Source organism: Moschus berezovskii, chromosome 4 (genome assembly GCF_049115385.1).
Source record: "Moschus berezovskii isolate FMDL1 chromosome 4, NW_MosBer_1.0, whole genome shotgun sequence".
In the NCBI taxonomy this organism is placed as follows: Eukaryota; Metazoa; Chordata; class Mammalia; order Artiodactyla; family Moschidae; genus Moschus; species Moschus berezovskii.
In genome coordinates, this window is record NC_142463.1 from 105875445 (window position 1) to 105897094 (window position 21650).

At 40.1% G+C, this 21650-nt stretch overlaps 2 protein-coding genes across 2 annotated transcripts in view; one reads left to right on the plus strand and one right to left on the minus strand.

The window, feature by feature from the left end:
- Positions 1-21650, plus strand: part of LOC129535561 (NBPF family member NBPF4-like) — a 319223-nt gene that overhangs the window by 41141 nt on the left and 256432 nt on the right. The gene's annotated exons all lie outside the window — the stretch shown is intronic.
- Positions 16681-21090, minus strand: TCHHL1 (trichohyalin like 1). Its single transcript, XM_055404028.2, is given in 5 exon segments — positions 16681-19173; positions 19870-20025; positions 20863-20903; positions 20906-20990; positions 20992-21090. Coding segments are annotated over 5 exon segments (2874 nt in total).

Here is a 21650-nt window from a genome sequence, read left to right on the forward strand (position 1 = left end):
AGGAAAATCTCTGTGATGTTTCCTGGAAGTTTCAGGAACAGCCTTAACATTCTTGGGACCCTCATTACTCCTATGGGCAATATGTGCCACCAAACACATATGGAAGAATTCTGTCTTTTCATCAAACCATTCTATTTTCTTTCTACTTTTTTTTTTTCTTTTCCCAAGTGGTGCCTGGAGAGGAGCCCCTCTCAGGTCCCAGTGGAGATGACAGTCCTGGGGCTGCTACGCCTGCCTGCGTGCTTTCTGAAAAGCTCCTGAGAAATAAGGCTTGAGTCTGGTTCTCATCACAGGCCCCTGCCCACCGTTCAAACTTCTCTCATTTTTACTCACATCTGAAAACTTTTAAACTTTAATTAATTTTTTAATTGGAGTATAATCCAGTATTCTTGCCTGGAGAATCCCATAGGCAGAGGAGCCTGGCATGCTACAGTCCATGGGGTTGCAAGAGTTGGACATGACTTAGCGACTAAACCACCACCATAATTGCTTTACAATGTTGTATTAGTTTCTGCTGTACAACAAACTGAATTGGCTATGTGTATGTTAGTTGCTCAGTCGTATCTGACTCTTTGCAACCCTATGGACAGTAGTCTCTCAGGCTCCTCCATCCATGGAATTCTCCAGGCACGAATACTGGAGCGAGTTGCCATTTTCTTCTCCAGGGAATTTTCTGACCCAGGGATCGAACCTGGGTCTCCTGCATTGCAGGCAGATTCTTTACCATCTGAGCTACCAGGGAAGCCCAAGCAAGATATTTTCCAGGCAAGAACACTGGAGTGGGTTGCCATGCCCTCCTCCGGGGAAACTTCCCAACCCAGGGTTCGAACCCAGGTCTCCCGCATTGCAGGCTGATTCTTTACCATCTGAGCCACTAGGAAAGCTGTATGTATACATATATTCCTTCCCTCTTGAGCCTGCCTCCCACCCTCTCCATCCCACCCCTTTAGGTCATCACAGAGAACCAAGCTGAGCTCCCTGTCCTATACGGCAGCTTACCACAGCTTTATACTTGACACATCATGTCTGGAATCTGACTGACTTCACACATGAGGCTCTCAGAGCTACACATGCTCCCTGCACTCTTCCCTACCTCCCAGCCTTTGTTCATGGTGCTCCCTTTGACCTGAGAGCATGAGCTGACTTTCCTTCCACCAGAACTCCATTTTCTCCCTGGGACCATTCCCTGGCGATATAATTGATTGAGGCTGCACTGCCTTTGGCCTTGTCTTCCACTGTGACTAGTATTGCTCCCTCTTCCTGCCACGTTGCCATCTTTGTTTCTCCTTGAACACGCTGCTGCTGCTGCTAAGTCACTTCAGTCGTGTCCGACTCTGTATGACCCCACAGACGGCAGCCCATTGAACACGCTAGGCAAGCCCATCTCAGGGCCTTAGCAGGCACTGTTCCCTCCACTGGAATTCTCTTCCCCTAGTGACCATAGCCTGGTTCCCTTCCTCACCTCTTGCAACTCCCACACCCCCACCCCCTGCTTATGACAACACACTCATTAGCCCTGCCCACTCCCTCACTCTGCTTTCTACTCTCCCTAGCACTGATCCCATCTAACATACTATATAGTTGCTTATTTATTTTCTATTTCTCTGCGTAGAATATAGGCTCCGTGAGGGCATGGCTTGGTCTGTTTTGTTCATTGCTCTGTTCCCAACACCTAGAAAGTGCCTACTAGGTTGTAGACACATGCCGCAAATATTTATTGAATGAATAAATTAGTGATTCTTTTCCCCCTCTTATTAAAGACATTATTATGTAAAAACTAGTGCTATGTGAGATCTAAAAATCTGGGGTTAAATAGAAAAAATATGGCTAGGGGTTTCTGATTGCACGAGGCAAATCTAACTATGATAGTGCTTTTAAGTATCATAATCTTGCCCTTGCTAATGTCTATACCAGTTGTCTGTGCTGTGTGTACCCAGGCCTGTGCTGAGGCACTTGGCAAAAATTGAATGATTATGCCTTATTTGGACTTTCATCACTGCATATTTTCTAGCTGTTTCCTGAGCACATCTTATCTCCTGAATTATATTGTGAGCTTCTTGGGTGTAGAAGTAAAATTTTGTTGTTCTTAACAACTCAACACTTGAAATGGTGTTGAATTCCATCACTAATTATTCCTTTGTTCTTCCATACTCTTTTGTTCCACAAAAGGATTGAAAGTTGCTGAATGTAGAGCCATAGTGTGTAGTCAACAACTGCTTATTGACTGACTGATCAGGATTGCAACTCCTGGTGGGGTTAAATTGACCCTAAGAACAGAATGGATTTAGTTGTTGGAAGATGCATTTGGGTCCTTTATGTGAAATTCAGGCTCCTGCTTGAAGCAGTGTGACATCTCTGACTGATGTCTCAGTGTCCTTGGATCTTCCTTCCTCCATCCTAATCTAAGTTTTGATAAACGTATTCCTGTTACTGAGTGGTTGTAAAATTGGAACTATATATCACTGTATATAAACCAGAGTATGTCTTTTTTCTCTATTTGTAATCTTTGAGAGAAAATTATTCTTCCCTTTTAAGTGTATTTATTTATGTATAGCCTCTTCAGATAGATTTAAAGCTGTTTGCAATAAAACACACAAGGAATAAACTAGTAATTTTTTAAAGTAGAAAATTAGAACTAAGGAAAAAGAAGAATTCAAAGACACCAGCAGTGCAACTGCTGTTATTATACTTGAGGCTTTCTGGTGTCAGTTCCAAAATATGGTCCTCATGATTGTAAAGTAAACTGTCATCAACTGTCAAAAACTGTCATTCATTTTATGAGAAAATAAAGCATTTCTTAGATTTAAATTCTAAAAAAATACATCTCATGTGGGACTTTATAAAGGTGTTCACTTCATGATGAAATGGACAAAATTCTCAACTATATTTTGACAGCCAAAGCGGTGATTTTTTTTTTCACGTGTCTGTTTCTTGCAGTTTTGACCAAAATTGAAGATGTGAATGGGAATTGTTATTTGATGGGTATTAAAAAATTGGGTGTGTGACTTTAAAACATAACTCAGTGAGGGCAATTCTGAAGCATAGATGAATGTGGTCTCCTTATATGGCCTTCTTGGGATTTGGCTCAATTTGGCTAATTGAAGAGAGGGAATTAGTGCTTCTTACACAGTTGACCATAAAGAAGGCTGAGCACTGAAAAATTGATGCTTTTGAACTGTAGTACTGGAGAAGACTCTTGAGAGTCTCTTGGGCTGTAAGGAGATCCAACCAGTCCATCCTAAAGGAAATCAACCCTGAATATTCATTGGAAGGACTGATGTTGAAGCTGAAGCTCCAATACTTTGCCTCCCTGATGTGAAGAGAAGAATCATTGGAAAAGATTCTGATGCTGGGAAAGATTGAGGGCAGGAGGAGAAAGGGGCAACAGAGGATGAGATGGTTAGATGAAATCACTGACTCAATGGACATGAGTTTGAGCAAACTCTGGGAGATAGTGAAGGACAGGGAAGCCTGGCATGCTTCAGTCCATGGGGTCGCAAAGAGTTGGACACTACTTAGTGACTGAACAATAACACAGTCATCTGTCAGCATCATTCCTGGCAGGAGTGTCCTAGATGAGCCCAGCATGCTGGTTCTTGGCAATGCTAGGAATGGTGGAGCTTCATATTCTACAAACCAGAGGGCAGGTGCCAGTCAGGATGATGTTACAATAAAACAAGGTGCCAAAGCCATCTTCTTACCTGGATAAAGACCACACATCTCTACAGGGAGATGGTCTATAAGGGCACTTTTCTCTTAATTAGTAGAATCCTTGAGCTACTGCAGTCTGTCATCAGTGTCAGGATGACTGAAAGCAGTGTGTACTTTCATGTGGATCAGTGGGACAAGTAGAATGGGTATTAGATTTAATTACAAGGTGATTCTGGCTGGTTTTGGGAAACTGGCTCTTCTTCCCAATTGAAGGCTTTGTTCCGGACCACTATTCAAGGCTTGGGCACCTTCAGTGGATCCTCAATTCCTGGCAGCACCTAGGTGCAGTCATGACTCAGCACGGTGTGTCCTGGGGTGGTGCTGTATCTTTAGGTTACTCTGTGTTTTGATTTGTGTACCATTTAGATTTATGGGTTCAGACCTGAATGGTCTCCCAGGGAGTTAACAATGAAGTAAGTTATGTATTCTGTGCCTCATCAGTTCAGTCGCTCAGTCGTGTCTGACTCTTTGCGACCCCATGGACTGCAGCATGCCAGGCTTCCCTGTCCTTTACCAACTCCCAGAGCTTGCTCAAACTCATGTCCGTCGAGTCAGTGATGCCATCCAACCATCTCATCCTCTGTCGTCCCCTTCTCCTCCTGCCTTCAATCTTTCCCAGCATCAGGGTCTTTTCCAATGAGTCAGTTTTTCACATCAGGTGGCCAAAGTATTGGAGTTTCAGCTGCATTTTGGTGTATGGTGTTAGGAAGTGTTCTAGTTTCATTCTTTTATAAGTGGCTGACCAGTTTTCCCAGCACCACTTGTTAAAGAGACTGTCTTTTCTCCATTTTATATTCTTGCCTCCTTTGTCAAAGATAAGGTGTCCATAGGTGCATGGATTTATCTCTGGGCTTTCTATTTTGTTCCATTGATCTATGTTTCTGTCTTTATGCCAGTACCATACTGTCTTGATGACTGTGGCTTTGTAGTAGAGCCTGAAGTCTGGCAGGTTAATTCCTTCAGTTCCATTCTTCTTCTTCAAGATTGCTTTGGCTATTCGAGGTTTTTTGTATTTCCATACAAACTGTGAGATTATTTGTTCTAGCTCTGTGAAAAATATCGTTGGTAGCTTGATAGGGATTGCATTGAATGTATAAATTACTTTGGGTAGTATACTCATTTTCACAATATTTATTCTTCCAACCCATGAACACGGTATATTTCTCCATTTATTAGTGTCCTCTTTGATTACTTTCACTAGTGTTTTATAGTTTTCTATGTACAAGTCTTTTGTTTCCTTAGGTAGATATATTCCTAAGTATTTAATTCTTTTCGTTGCAACAATGAATGGAATAGTTTCCTTAATTTCTCTATTTTCTCATTATTAGTGTATAGGAATGCAAGGGATTTCTGTGTGTTGATTTTATATCCTGCAACTTTACTGTATTCATTGATTAGCTCTAGTAGTTTTCTGGTAGAGTCTTTAGGGTTTTCTGTGTAGAGGATCATGTCATCAGCGAATAGTGAAAAAATGGATTAGAGAGCTAAATGTAAGACCAGAAACTATAAAACTCCTAGAGGAGAACGTAGGCAAAACACTCTCTGACATAAATCACAGCAGGATCTTCCAAGACCCACCTCCCAGAAGATTGGAAATAAAAGCAAAAATAAACAAATGGGACCTAATTAAAATCAAAAGTTTCTGCACAGCAAAGGAAACTATAAGCAAGGTGAAAAGACAGCCTTCAGAATGGGAGAAAATAATAGCAATTGAAGCAACTGATAAAGGATTAATCTCCAAAATATACAAGCAGCTCCTGCAGCTCAATTCCAGAAAAATAAATGACCCAATCAAAAAATGGGCCAAAGAACTAAACAGACATTTCTCCAAAGAAGACATACAGATGGCTAAGAAACACATGGAAAAATGCTCAACATCCCTCATAATCAGAGAAATGCAAATCAAAAGCACAATGAGATACCATTTCACACCAGTCAGAATGGCTGCTATCCAAAAGTCTACATGCAATAAATGCTGGAGAGGGTGTGGAGAAAAGGGAACCCTCTTACACTGTTGGTGGGAATGCAAACTAGTACAGCCACTATGGAGAACAGTGTGGAGATTCCTCAAAAAACTGGAAATAGAACTGCCATATGATCCAGCAATCGCACTCCTGGGCATACACACCGAGGAAACCAGAATTGAAAGAGACACATGTACTCCAATGTTCATTGCAGCACTGTTTATAATAGCCAGGACATGGAAGCAACCTAGATGTCCATCTGCAGATGAATGGATAAGAAAGCTTTGGTACATATACACAATGGAGTATTTTTCAGCCATCAAAAAGAATGCATTTGAATCAGCTCTAATGAGGTGGATGAAATTGGAGCCTATTATAGAGAGTGAAGTAAGCCAGAAAGAAAAACACCAATACAGTATACTAACGCATATATATGGAATTTAGAAAGATGGTAACCTTAACCCTATATACCAGACTGCAAAAGAGACATAGGTATATAGAACAGTCTTTGGGACTCTGTGGGAGAGGGTGAAGGTGGGATGATTAGGGAGAACGGCATTGTAGCATGTATATTATCATATGTGAAATGAATCACCAGTCCAGGTTCGATGCATGATACAGGATGCTTGGGGCTGGTGCACGGGGATGACCTGGAAGGAGGATATGGGGAAGAGGGAGGTGGGAAGGGGGTTCAAGAAAGGGAACACATGTACACCCGGGGCGGATTCGTGTCAATGTATGGCAGAACCAACCAATATATTAATGTAAGGTAATTTGCCTCCAGTAAAATAAATTAAAAAAAAAAGGAGTTTCAGCTTCAGCATCAGTCTTTCCAATGAATATTCAGGACTGATTTTCTTTAACATTGACTGGTTTGATCTCCTTGCAGTCCATGGGACTCTCAAGAGTCTTGTCCAACATCACAGTTCCAAAGCATCAATTCTTTGGTGCTCAGTTTTCTTTATAGTCCAACTCTCACATCCATACATGACTACTGGAAAAACCGTAGCTTTGACTAAATGGACCTTTGTTGGCAAAGTAATGTCTCTGCTTTTTAATATGCTGTCTAGGTTGGTCATAGCTTTTCTTCCAAGGAGCAAGTGTCTTTTAATTTCTTTGCTGCAGTCACCATCTGCAGTGATTTTGGCCCCCCAAAATAAAGTCTGTCACTGTTTCCATTGTTTCCCTATCTATTTGCCATGAAGTGATGGGACTGGATGCCATGATCTGAGTTTTCTGAATGTTGAGTTTTAAGCCAACTTTTTCACTCTCCTCTTTTACTTTCATCTCTTTAGTTCTTTGCTTTCTGCCATAAGGGTGGTGTCATCTGTGTATCTGAGGTTATTGATATTTCTCCAAGCAATCTTGATTCCACCTTGTACTTCCTCCAGCCTGGCATTTCTCATGAGGTACTCTGCATGTAAGCTAAATAAGCAGGGTGACAATATACAGCCTCGACGTACTCCTTTCCCAATTTGGAACCAGTCTGTTGTTCCATGTCCAGTTCTGTTATTCTTGACCTGCATACACATTTCTCAGGAAGCAGGATTCTATGCCTAGGGAGCCAAAATCAGAGATTTGGAAGGAGCTCAGGGTGGGAGGTCAGGAAGCCAGTGGCAGCTGACATAGGGCCATTGGTCCACATGCACCTCTCCTGTGCCACAGAATGAAGAGCCTTGTATCTGTCCTTGCAGGAGACAGATATAGCAGTGGGCCAGCTATCATATGATGAACATACTTAAGCAGAACCAAGGAGTATGCGTTGAGTCTGAAACAGGGGAAGATGGTCCCACACAGGATAATAAGTCCAGCACAGGCTCATGGGCTCTTTATCTCTTGGTAATGGAGTGTTTCAAGGCCCAAGGTCTGTTCTTATGTAGCTGAGTGGAGGTTGAAATACTGCATGCTCAAGACTGCCTTTCCTAACAGGAGCTAAGTGACCTTGGAAAAGTCATCATTTTTTGCTGGGTCTCACTCAGCCATTCTACAGATTATGAGCTGACCTCTTTGTCTGAGGGTAAGGAATCCCTAGAAAGGAGTTCCTAACCCTTGTGCAGGATTAGTTGGTGAACTTCCTGAGATTTTACGCAACTTAAAAAAAATTTATTTGGCTGCACCAGGTCTTGGTTGCAGCATGTGGGATCTTTAGTTCCAGCATGCCAAGTCTTAGTTATGGCATGTGGGATCTAGTTCCATGAACAGGGATTGAACCCAGTCCTCCTGTGTTGGGAGCCCAGAGTCTTATCCTTGGGACCATCAGGGAAGTCCCCATGCAACATTTTTAACAGAGGCATAAACGGAAGCATGGAGAGGTTAAGTAACTTGCCGAAAAACACACTGTAAGTAAGTGGCAGACCTAGGGTTGATTGTTACCTGGACACAGTCTGACTCCTGAGTCCATGTTCTTAACCACATGCCTTTCAGCCTTTATCCTTCATTTCCTCACTTCTTGAGCTTCCCTGATAGCTCAGTTGGTAAAGAGTCTGCCTGCAAGACCCTGGTTCGATTCCTGGGTCAGAAAGATCCGCTGGAGAAGGGATAGGCTACCCACTCCAGTATTCTTGGGCTTCCCTTGTGGCTCAGCTGGCAGAGAATCAGCCTGCATTGTGGGAGACCTGGGTTCGAACCCTGGGTTTGTAATATCACCTGGATAAGGGAAAGGCTACCCACTCCCGTATTCTGGCCTGGAGAATTCCATGGACTGTATAGTCCATGGGGTTACAAAGGGTTGGACAAGACTGAGCTGCTTTCACTTTCACTTTCCTCACTTCTTAGATACTTCTTTCCTGGTATTTTGAGGAAGAAGTGTGGATTTTTATTGACCTTTCCCATAATAACTAGTAGGAGTAATACACCTTGATTGGTATAGACACATTTTCAAGTGCTTTGTGGGGAAGACTTGCTGTCCTAGAATTCAGTAATCACTCACAAAGATATGCCACTCTCTCAGAGACCCCTCAATTTAAATTAGTTCTCCCTATTGATTTTTTTCTTATAGCATTCACTGCAGTTTGTAATTATGCATTGTTTTGTGTTAATTTTTAAAATGACTCTCTTCCTCTATCAGACTCTACACTCTCTGAGGTCAAGAATTATGTCCGTTTTGCTCATAATTCTGTATACCCTGTATACATATTCAGTAGGTGATTAATTGTAGACTTGATAGATGAACAAAGTGCCTCCTATGAATTTGGACTATTGTGAATCCAGTGACAAGTAGTAAATAATACACATGTATTGAGTACTTACTAATGGCCGGTAGTTTGCTGGACACTTTCATGCATATTATTCCATTTATGCTTTTCAAACAAACCTCACTGAAGCATAACATCTAAATCATAAGTGTGTACTTGATGAATTATCACAAGTAGACACTCCCATGTAACCACCACCCAAATCAAGAAATAGAGCATAACCAGTGCCTTAGACTGGAGTAGGAAGTGGCAGCCACTCCAATATTCTTGACTAGAACGTTCCATGGACAGATGAGCCTTGTGGGTTACAGCCATGGGGCCACAAAGAGTTGGACACAACTGAGTGATTGAGCACACACAGTGCCCTGGAAGTCACTCTCTTGCCCATATTCAGCTGCTCCCTCCTCTCTAGTGGTACCATTATCCACTAGATAATTATCCACTGACTTCTAATACCTTAGATTAGTTTTCCTACTGTTTGAGTTTATGTAAATATAGTCATTTATTATGAATTTTTGTGTCTGACCTTATTTTACTTGACATCATGCTTATAAAATTCTTCTATGCTTGGGAATCCTCCTACACTATTGGTGGGAATATAAATTGGTGTAGCCACTGTAGAGAACCACATGGAGGTTCCTTTAAAAACTGAAAGTAGAGTGACATGTGATCCAGCAACCCCATTCCTGGGTATACATTCAGAAAAAGACTAAAACTAATTCAAAAAAATAAATGCATCCCAATGTTCATTGCAGCACTATTTAAAATAGCCAAAACATGGAAGCAACCTAGATGTCCATGGACAGATGAATGGATAAAGATGTGGTACTATATGTGTCTGTATATATATATATATATATAATATAATATTACATAGCCATAAAAAAGAATGAAATAATGTGATTTGAAGCAACATGAATAGACCTAGAGATCATACTGAGTGAAGTAAGTCCACAGAGAAAGATAAATAGCATATGATATCACTTATATGTGGAATCTAAAGTAATGTTACAAGGGAACTTATTTATAAAACAGAAATAGACTTACTAACATAGAAAGCAACCTTATGGCTACCAAAGGGGAAAGAGTGGATAGAGATAAATTAGGAGTATGGGATTAACAGATAAATACTACTAAATATAAAATAGATACACAACAAGCAACATGGACTTACTGTATAGCATAGGGGATTGTGTTCAATATCTTGTAGTAACCTATAATGGAAAATAATCTGAAAAATAATATATGTGTATATGTATAACTGACTCATTTTGCTGTACACCTGAAACATTGTTAATCAACTATACTTCAATAAAATATATATATTAAAAATGACCAAACTTAAGAAAAGAAATTCTATGCTGTTGCAATAATTTTTCTTTGTTGAGATATAATTGATGCATAGCATTATATTAGTTTCATGTATACAACATAATGACTTGATATTTGTATATTGTAAAATGACCTGCCTCTTGAGAAACCTGTATGCAGGTCAGGAAGCAACAGTTAGAACTGGACATGGAACAACAGCCTGGTTTCTGATAGGAAAAGGAGTATGTCAAGGCTGTATATTGTTATCCTGCTTATTTAACTTATATGCAGAGTACATCATGAGAAACGCTGGGCTGGAGTAAGCACAAGCTGGAATCAAGATTTCTGGGAGAAATAACAATAACCTCAGATATGCAGATGACACCACCCTTATGGCAGAAAGTGAAGAGAACTAAAGAGACTCTTGATGAAATTCAAAGAGTAGAGTGAAAAAGCTGGCTTAAAGCTCAACATTCAGAAAACTAAGGTCATGGCATCCGGTTCCATCACTTCATGGGAAACATATGGGGAAATAGTGGAAACAGTGACAGACTTTATTTTTTTGGGCTCCAAAATCACTGCAGATGGTGACTGCAGCCATGAAATTAAAAGACGCTTACTCCTTGGAAGAAAAGCTATGACAAACCTAGATAGCATATTAAAAAGCAGAGACATTACTTTGTCAACAAAGGTCCATCTAGTCAAGGCTATGCTTTTTCCAGTGGTCATGTATGAATGTGAGAGTTGGACTATAAAGAAAGCTGAGTGACAAAGAATTGATGGTTTTGAACTGTGGTGTTGGAGAAGACTCTTGAGAGCCACTTGAACTGCAAGGAAATCCAACCAGTCCATCCTAAAGGAGGTCAGTCCTGGGTGTTCATTGGAAGAACTGATGTTGAAGCTGAAACTCCAATACTTTGGCCACCTCATGCGAAGAGTTGACTCATTGGAAAAGACCCTGATGCTGGGAAAGACTGAGGGCAGGAGAAGAAGGGGATAACAGAGGATGAGATGGTTGGATGGCATCACTGACTCAATGGACATGGGTTTGGGTTTACTCTTGGAGTTGGTGATGGACAGAGAGGCCTGGCGTGCTGTGGTTCATGGGGTCGCAAAGAGTCGGACACGACTGAGTGACTGAACTGAACTGAACTGATCAAAATAAGTCTCATCACCACATATAATTACAAAATTTTTTCTTGTGATGAGAGCTTTTAAGATATACTATCTAAGCAACTTTCAAATGTACAATACTGTATTATTAACTATAGTCACTATGCTGCACATTACAGGCTGTAGTTCTTTTAGTGTTCTTGCTGTATAATAGTCCTATATGTGAATATAGTGCAAATTACTGTTCATTCTTAGTTGGTGGTTCTTTGGTTTATCTTCTCTTTGGGACTGTTACAAATGATGCTACTGTGAATACTTTTGAATTTGCCTTTTGGTGCATTTCTCTTCAGTTGTATACTTGGGATGGAATTACTTGGGCAGAGGGTTTGCATATGTCCAGCTTTAGTCAGTATTGCCCTACAGTTCTCCAAAATGATTATTATATTTATTTATGCTCCTGATACCAATGTGATAATTCTAGTTGCTCTTTCTGCATGCACTTCTCAGACATTGGCATGTGTGAGTGGTTTTCACTGTGGTTTAACCTTCCATTACCTGGTACTCTAATGAGATTCAGTACATTTTCACTGGCTTTTTTGATATCTTCTTTTCTGAAGTAACTGTTTACATTTTGCACCATTTTTTAGAAGAGAAATTAGGTTGTTTGCTACTTATTGACAAAATTCTGCTCTTTAAAAAAAAAGAATTCCTCACAACAGCTCTGTGAGTTGGCATAATGTCGTCTTACACAGGCAGATACTGAGGTCAAGAGATTGAATATCTTGTCCAAGGACATGTGGAGTACTAGAGTATAAGAATTCTTCTTTATCTCCAGTGGCTTATAATTTATTTAGTTAGGGAAGTAACACTCAGAGAACAACTAATAATACTAGCCAGTAAGTATTAAAATATTAATCTGGGTCTTGCAGGCTATGAGTGATACAGTAGTTAAAGGATCAATGGTAGAGGTGAGGTTTAGTCTAGGATTTTAAGGACAGGTATGGTTGAGGAATAGAGAGAAAATGAAAATGTGTTTCAGGAAAGGTAAACCACAACAGCAGAGGCATGGAGATAGAAATAACAATATGACCAACACCTTGTCTTTGATTTAAAAAATTGACTAACTTTTACATTAATTAATTGTAGCCTCGCTACAGCCTGCCAGGCTCCTCTATTCATGGAATTCTCCAGGAAAGACTACTGGAGTGGGTAGCCGTCCCTTCTCCAGGGGATCTTCCCAATCCAGAGATCAAACCCAGCTCTCCTGCATTGCAGGCAGACTCCTTACAATCCGAGCCACCAGGGGAACCCAATTATAATTAATTAATCTTATTGAAGTATAGTTGATTCACAATGTTTAAGGTGTACAGGAAAGTGATTCAGTTATACATATATTCTTTTTCATATTTTTCCATTATAGGTTATTATAAGATACTGAATATAGTTCCCTGTGCTATCCAGTAGTTCCTTGTTGTTTATCTATTATATATACATACAGTGTGTGTATCTTAATCCCAAATTCCAAATTTGTCCCTCCCCTCTTTCCTTTTTGGTAACCATAAATTTGTTTTCTACACCTGTGAGTCTATTCTGTTTTGTAAGTAAATTCATCTGTATCATTTTTTTAGATTCCATATATAAGTGATATCACATGATATTTGTCTTTCTCTGTCTGACTTCACTTAGACACCTTGCCTTTGAATAATTCTTTGCAGGACTTTATAATTTAGTTGTCTTATGCAGGACTGTATCTTTCATGAGGGCAGGGCCCATGCCTGTTCCATTCACCAGGGTTTAAGGATGACTCTATTGAGATACTGTAGTGGAAGTATACTGCCTGGAAGACAAGCCAGGTTATTGGGGAATGGTTGGCAATCTCAAGGATTATATCTTGTGAACACTTGCATAGATTGGGTTGGAGTGCAGTCAAATCTGAACATGTGAACTGAGACTTATCAGTGTGTAAGAGATAATAGTAACTTGGGTCAAGGATGTATTCTTAGAGAGAGAAAGTCTAGGAATAGAAATATCTTATTTCTATAAAGAATCTGCAGTCTGGATGAGAAAGACCCACAAGAGAGGAAGGAGGGACCAGTGAAGCGAGGATTTCAGGGGGGACAATCATCAGTGTCAACTGGCAAAACATGGAAGTTAGAGGTCTTTAGGCTTGTTGGGTGAAGAGCAATATCATCTTCAAAAGATGTAGGATGGTGGAAAAAAAAATTGCCCTGTTAGGAATAGAATGGAGGTCAGAAATAGTGAGAGATAAATGGATGGTTGCTAGACTAAAAAGAGGATGTTTAAAAGCTGTTATTATTTTTTTTAATTTTTTTCAATTAGGAGAATAAATAAAATATGCTAGTACATAAAACATTCAAAAATAGAGAAATTTAGAAAGAAGGGAAGAAAATAAATTATAACTGTCAGAAAGAGATGAACATTGTAGATATCTAGATATATTTCCTCTTCATCTTATATAACTATCTTTAAATATAGTTGATATTATACTGAAAGTACAGATGTTGTCATGATTTTCCACATGAGGAGTTTTCTGTATGAATTCAGATGCTTCATAAATGCACATTTTAGAGACTATGTAATAACCATCAATAGGATATTTAGTAATTTATATAACATACCCCCTTATTATTAGACATTTGATTTTCTCTTTTACTATTGTAAACAATGGTGTCGTGAACATCTTTGTGAGGAATTTTTTTCTATTAAAAATTTTTTTTGAACCTAAAAGAAAAAAAGAGGAAAAAGAAAAAGATTAAAAATAATAGGTTTAATAATTAAAGCTTATTAATGGGCTATCTTATTTTTCTGATTGCAAAAGTAGTATATTTTCATTATAAAAAACTTGGAAAATGAAGAAAACATCAAAACAGAAAATAAACATTCTTTGTAGTCCTACTTAGAGATAACTACTGTTAAAATATTGGTCTCATGCTCTGCCTATTCATTCATTTATTAATCTTTGAATGGAATCATTATCTACTACTTTATAATCATTGAAAGTTTAGTATCTTATGAATCCATCCTCATTTAATTAAATAATATGTTGCTGCTGCTGCTGCTGCTAAGTCACGTCAGTCGTGTCCGACTCTGTGTGACCCCATAGACGGAAGCCCACAGTCTCCCCCATCCCTGGGATATGTTACCTCATAATTATTAATGGTTTTTGGCATTCCACAGTATCTAGTAACCATAAGTTAATTTATCATCCTTCTAATGATGGATATTTAGGTTATTTCTGGTTTTTGCTATAGGTGGTACAGTGGTAAAGAATCCTCTTGCCAATGCAGGAGTCACAAGAGATGCAGGTTCGATCCCTAGATTGGGGAGGTACCTGGGAGTAGGAAATAGCAACTTGCCCCAGTATTCTTGCCTGAAAAATTCCATGGACAGAAAAGCCATTTGCTGGGGTCGCAGAGTTAGACATGACTGAGCGACTAAACACACACATACAAAATATGCTACGACATATCTTTGTAGATAAATTTTTATTGACCTGTCTGATTATTTCCTTACAATGTTATCTGAGACATATTTAAAATATTTTATGTATATTATTGAATTTCTTTCTGGGAAGGTTGTGCTTATTTATACATCTATCAGCTGTATTTCAGAGTTTCTGTTTCCCCACACTCTCAGTTTCACTGTGTGGTTATTAAAAACAAACAAATAAATAGACAAACAACCTATACTAATTTGATAAGCAAAAAATCTTTTAAATTTACATTTTTTTGCAGTCTAGAGAAGATTTCATATATTTATTGGTCATCAGTATAGCATCTTTGATTAATACATTATTCATGACCTTTGTCATTTTCGTGGTTCTAGATGTATATTGCCAAGTTGCTTGCCAAAAGAGCTGATTACTTTATGCTCTAGGATACATTTTTCATTTTTGTCAATTGTCTTGAGTCTGTTTTTCATTTAAGGGATATTTTCTCAGGTACGGATATTCATTCATGTTTGAAGGTAGAATGAAAAGATCTGAAAGTGTTGGAAGGGGAAGAAGTTTAGGGGAATTATAGATTCCAGAAGAAGTATGAGTTGAAATGCAAGAAAATTGAGCCTCGAAGGAATGGAATACAATGGAGATGGGGTTTTATTGCCACAGGAAATGTTATATGATAACTATTTTATTCCTTTCTTAGGTCATTACTAAGCTCTGTGAGCATAATCCTTTAATTAGTCATTTAAAAAAACAGAAATCACTAAGATTGTTTTTGTTTCTGATCAGTGCCTCCAAGGCTAGGTGGAGAAGGAAAGAAAAAATGAACCAACAAAAGATATTGCTCATCTGGTTGTTTAATTGTTAATTTTAATACAATGCCCTCAGAAAACCATATGGATAAGCATTTTGTAAAATTAGTGCATGGTTGGTTACAAGAACATCTTACAGAATCAAGTATATTTTGGATTTGTATTCTCTCTCTCTTCTTCAAAATTATTCTGATTGCTTATTTGAGCCAGAAACTATGAAAAGGATATGTTGAGGAATAGAATTTAATGAAATTGCTCAATAATTAAATGAATGAGTGAATCTATGGCATATTTAGTTGCACTTGGGCATGAGCAAAGAGTCAGCAATCTAGTTTAATTGGGTGTTAGGAAATCATAATTATTTTAAGTTATGGTGATAAAGGGTTATTTTGAGGGATAAAATTTTTAGATAAACTTGAATTTTATGTAGGAAATGTTATGATGCACAATAATACATCTATGAATTAAAGATATTTTATGATTATAAGACAGTTGCACAGCCTCATACTTTCCACTGTCATATTATAAAAAATCAGTGAATTAACTGAAGAACTTGATGTTTATTAAAGATTTGGAAAAGATTTTTCTATTTTTAGTAAACAGGTAAATTGTGATAAATGGTTCCATGAGACAGTCTGTTTTTGCACTTGGAAGCAGCTTCACGTGGTATAATGTCTGGTATGACATTTCTTTGCTGGTAGCTTCTGCTGATGAATATTTTATTATTTTCTCTTGTAGAAATTTAGAAGGACTTCCCTGGTGGCACAGTGGTAAAGAATCCACCTGCCAATGCAGGAGACTTGGGTTCAGTCCGTGGGTTGGGAAGATCTCCTAGAGAAGGAAATGGCAACCCACTGCAATATTCTTGCCTGGAAAATCCCATGGACAGAGGAGCCTTTCAGGACAGTCCATGGGTTTGCAAAAGAGTCGGACATGACTTAGAGACTAAAACAACAACAACAGCAGAAATTTAGGAAGGGGATTTAAGGGATTATTAATCTTCATCTGAATGTGTGAGTATGAGCATTGAGAGTGACTGGGAGGGAAGAAGTCTGGGGCATGTTTAGATGTATGAGGTTCCTTGGAACTTCTCCTGGGATGATGATAATGATTCATTGCTTTGGAGTGCTTGCTTCCTTTTGTGGTTCTAGTTCCTCTCTTTGAGGGCGACCCTGCTTATCTTCCAAGGCCTGGGGAGCTGATATTTGCTATGCACCAGTAGGATCCTCATCAGGCAGAAACTCCCTGATGTACTTTTGTAGTGCTTGTCTGTCAATAAAAAAGACAAGACAATCTGAGCTGTCATTGGTGAGGGATGCACTCGACTGGTTTCTGCGGATCTCTGGGCTTGATACACTGGCTGTCTGAGCTTGATTTTGATGCTTCCCTTGGGTTACATCTGTTTGCTGCAGCATCTTTTCCTGCGGGGCCTTGTACAGTGGACTAGAATGGTGTGCGCCTCTCTCCACCAAACAGAACTCTTGGTTCCTCTGCATCCTCTCTTCAAGGCCTGACTCAGAGACTGAGGGATCATGTTCTTTCGTAGATAGATTTTGTTCTCCTGCCAGCTGTTGGGTGCTTTCAATCTCCTCCTCCAATGTTGCAGGTTCTTCTGTTTCAGGGCGTGTCTTTTGGGAGACTGCATTGTTCTCATCCAGACTTTTTACTAAATCCTCCTGGGCCTCTAGGGCTCCATCTTCCTCTTCTTTGGTACTTGGGCTCTGGACCTTTAGCTGTTTTCTACTATCTTTCTTTGTAGGGAGTTGCCTTACGGAAAGCTGGTTAGTGAAGCCTGCATTTGGGGCACCTGGGATTTCTGGTTCCAGGAACTTTCTGTTTTCGTCTCTCACTGTGAACACCTGTGTGTCGGGGTGTCCACTGGGCTCCATAGCTGGGCCTAGGCCTTTGGTCCCTGAGCCCTGACTCTTGTGCTCCTGTGCATGTTCCTCCCTGAACTGCTCATTCTCCCCTCTGACTGCCAGCATTGCTGCCTCCTGAATTCTGTTTTCCTCACTCAGTGCTACATGTTTCAGAGTTTCTGGGTTATTACTGTCACTTTCTTGCACAGACCCTCTGAATGGGTTTGTTTGACTTTGGGAATCCCCTTGCACAAACAGATCACTTGTCTCTGAGTTGCTGGCACCATCCTCTGCAGTCAGGCTGTTGGGGGTTTCAGGAGACCTCTCATCCTGTGTGGCCATTGGCTCAGGACCTTCCCCCTGGTAGCCATCATCTTCCTTGACCAGCTTGTCATGAATCTTGGTGGTCATCTTATTTTTTTCTCCAGATTGGTTCTCAGGTGGTGTCAACTCCCGTGTTCTTTCTCTTGTTCCTGGTGTCCCTTCTGCTTCAGGGGCATTTTTACTCTTCAAAGGTGCTTCTGCTCTGCCTTCCTCAGCATGTCTTGCCTCTTCTCCTGGGCTGATGGCTCCTTCAATTTCAGAATCTTTCTGTTCTCTTCCTTCTGAGTTTAACTCATGTGTCTCAGAATCTTCTCCAGCATTCTTTTCTTTTGATGATTCCTGGGGTTCATGATACTTCTTAACTTCTGTTGGGTCTTCCAGAGCTGGTGGCTGAGTGTTTTCCTCAATTTGTTTCTGCCCTGCTGTTTGGTGGACCTCTGGACCTCTTACATCTTTCCTTTCAACTCTAACCATGGGTGTTTCTGAAACATTTCTGTTATCACCTTGGACTGAAAAGTCCCTTGTTTCATATTCTTTTTCTTGTTCGGGTGGTTCTGGAGTCTCAGCTGTTCTACTGTCATCCTCGGGAGTAGCTGATTTCTGTGTCTGAAATGGTTTTCGAGCAGCAGCTTGTTTTGACAGGTCAACGTGTTCTGAACGAGGCTCATCTTTTTCCTGTACCGATGGTTCTTGTGCTTTAGGATGTTCCTTAACACCCTTCTCTCCGGCAACTTCCTGATCCTCAGATGGCCTCGGTGTGGTTTCTTCCAGTGAAGAACTTAGGGTTCCCATGCTCCCTTCCTGTTCTCCCAACCATTCTCCTGTCTTAGTGCCACTTTGTTTCCTGGCTAGTGTCTCTCCCTTCTGGAGAATCTCCTTATTCTGTCCCTCCCGCTTTGTGAGACTGCTGATCTGTTCTGATCCTGCCATTGGCTCACTTGTCTCAGGTTGGGTTCTACTGTCACCTGTTGCTGATACATCTTGGGCTACTTTCTGGCTCTGTTCATCTCCTTTCAGATGTTGGTTCTTAGAGTCACTGTGTTCAGATGTTTCAACTGGTAGTTTGTGAGCTGTGGTATGTCCCTGTGGGTCCATCCTATTGTGTTCAACTGCTCTCTCTTCTTTAAGGCTGAGATGAGTTGATGATGCCGTTCCTGAAGGAACCATCACTTTGTCTTGAGTTTGTGAAGTTCCTTCTGTCCACTGGTCAGTTCCATTCATCACCTGAAGACCCATATCATGTGGCATCTCCTCTGGTTTAGATACTTGTCTTGGTTCTGAGTTTAGTAATGAGTGTATGTCAAGGTAACAGAAATTCAAAAAGTTGAAGATTGCAAGAACAAATTCATCCAAGCTGACGGCGCCATTACTGTCAGTATTCAGAAGATTCAAGTTTTTCTCCACAGCATGGATGGCACATGGCTGCATGAAAACACAGTGAAAAGTCAGCCTATTTATTTGTGGTCAAGTGCCCTGCGTGTCTGCATGTTTTCCAAGAGCCCTCTTTTTTGATTCTATTCCTCATGAACTTGGGAAATTTCCTCCAAATGTGTGTGTGTGTGCTCAGTCATGTCTGATTTTTTGTAATGCCATGGACTGTAGCCAGGCTCCTTTGAAATTTTCCAGGCAAGAATACTGGAGTGAGGCGCCATTTCCTACTCCAGGGGATCTTTCTTACCCAGGGATCAAACCCACATCCCTTGTGTCTGGCAGGTGGATTCTTTACCTGTAGCACCACCTGGGAAGACCCTCCCCAAACAGTAAGAATTTGTTGATTCTGGTTACCTTTTTTGATCAGAGAACTATCATTAAGAAGGAGCATTCATATCAATTGTGAATTGCATTTAGATGCATCTAAGCTCATGACTCCTCTCAGATGCCTACTTTACAGAAGCAATAGTCCCAGTGATGAAAATCTCATTTCCCCCTAGAATTAAAGACCAAGCAATTGAACAGAGTAGGGAAATGAGATTGGAAAAAAAATTGTTCAAAAGTCAATGAATACTGAGAGCTGGTAACCAAATGTAAAATGGGGAGGGATCACGTATGCCCATCTTGCTTGTATTTTGGAGAAATGGCAAGTGGAGAAGAATTTCCATAGCTCCATGAGCACTTCACCTGAAAAATGTCCTCAAATTCGCCCTGGATGAGCTGTTTCAGCTCTCTGCAGGTCAGGGTCGCTGCATCACCATCCTCCCTGGCATACTTGCGGAATGTCTCAATTACACAGAGGATGTCTCTCAGGAGCTGAGGCATCTTTACAAACTCAGGAGACTGTGAGAAAGAACAAACAAAACTCACTTCCTAGGAAGGAGATACCAGATTGCCCTTCCTTCTGTCCCTCCCCCAGTTCCACTGACATCGTCTGCTCTATTCTTTATCTTAAAATTTGTACCAAGTAATGTGGTGAGATAGGATTTTTGCACAGATAAATATTAGAAGAGATACTTCTCCCTACCCTGCAGAAAATAGAGACACCCACGTGTTAAGATAAAGAAAGCTTTATTGTAAAAGGAGAGTAGAAAAAGAACTCAAATATAAGTACTAAAACATACAAATAAAGCCAACAGAGTGGTACTAATCATTTCAGCATCATCAGAGACTGGCCACCTGTTTTCCTCCCACCTTGGCTCAATCTAGCTCCTCATTGTAGGAAAGTATAACTTTAAAGTTAGGAAAAACTTCCAGAGGAAAGAGAAGTTAACACAGAAAATCAGCCTCCATTTATGCAGGCCAAGCAACATGTTTTTACCAAGAAGATGTGGCTCCATGAACTCACTGGTGAAACACAGTCTCGATCCCTTAGTCATTACCCATCATTTAAATGACCCCAGATTTTCATTTTAATATAGGTCTGAGTACCATGTCTTATTAAATTGTATTCATACTTACTTATGTCATACAAATAGTTTATAGTTTTTTAAAATGAAAATGATCTATGACGTTCCTGAGGCAAGGAATGCGTTTGGGTGTCTGGAGCTCTCAGTTTATTATTAAAAATCGTCAACCTAGAGTTAAGAGTGTATTTCTTCTGAAAGTCTCATACATTCTCATACAAGAATAGCAGCCGAGATTCTAAATATGGTCAAGCAGATAGTCTCTGAGACTTACCTTGTTCTCGAGTGAGAGCAAGTGGGATGTGGGGCAGCGGCTGTGAGCTGACAGGAGGTTCTCAAACCTTTTATTGAGTCTCTAATTGCACAGTTAGGAAGGAGACACCCTCCGGGTCTAAAGCCCTGATTCATCACTACCAAACCCAGTCTCCCCTCCTTCTCTACTCTCGGCTTATTTTATTTTCTTCTTTAGGCACCTTCAGTTAAATAATGGTTTTAGACTCATCTGAAGGAAGGGAAAAGGGTATTATCTTGTTTCATTTATTGACTTTTGCAGGTTATAGTTTTGGGGAATCTTTGGGGTGGTTGTTGGGTATTTTTCTTAACCTAAAGACATAATTACATTTCTGTTTGACAAATCACAGGGCTGGCAGGGACCTCAGAAGTCATGATTCCTCTTTCTGCCCACATGATGGACTGTATCTGACCTAGCCTGGACATATGAGTGTCAACCATGTGTTTAAAAATAGAGGCTCCATTTCGCCATATGACAAAAGTGGAGATACCAGTTGAATCAGATGTTTCTATATTCTGCTCTCCTTGCCCAAAGGCAGGTTTAGAAAAAAAAATGAGTGTGCAGAATTTTGCTTACCTAAGATGTGCTATTTTAAAAATGTGCTTGATATCTACTCTTTAAAGGCACTTTTAGAATCCAAGGAACTTAGAAATGAGCATCCATATTACTGTGTTCTTTCTGTTAAAGGGAAAGGGAGACAGAAGCCATTAAACTGAGGACAGGTAGGAGAGAGCCTAAGATGCTAAGCTGGCAAATTTGGGATTACCTCC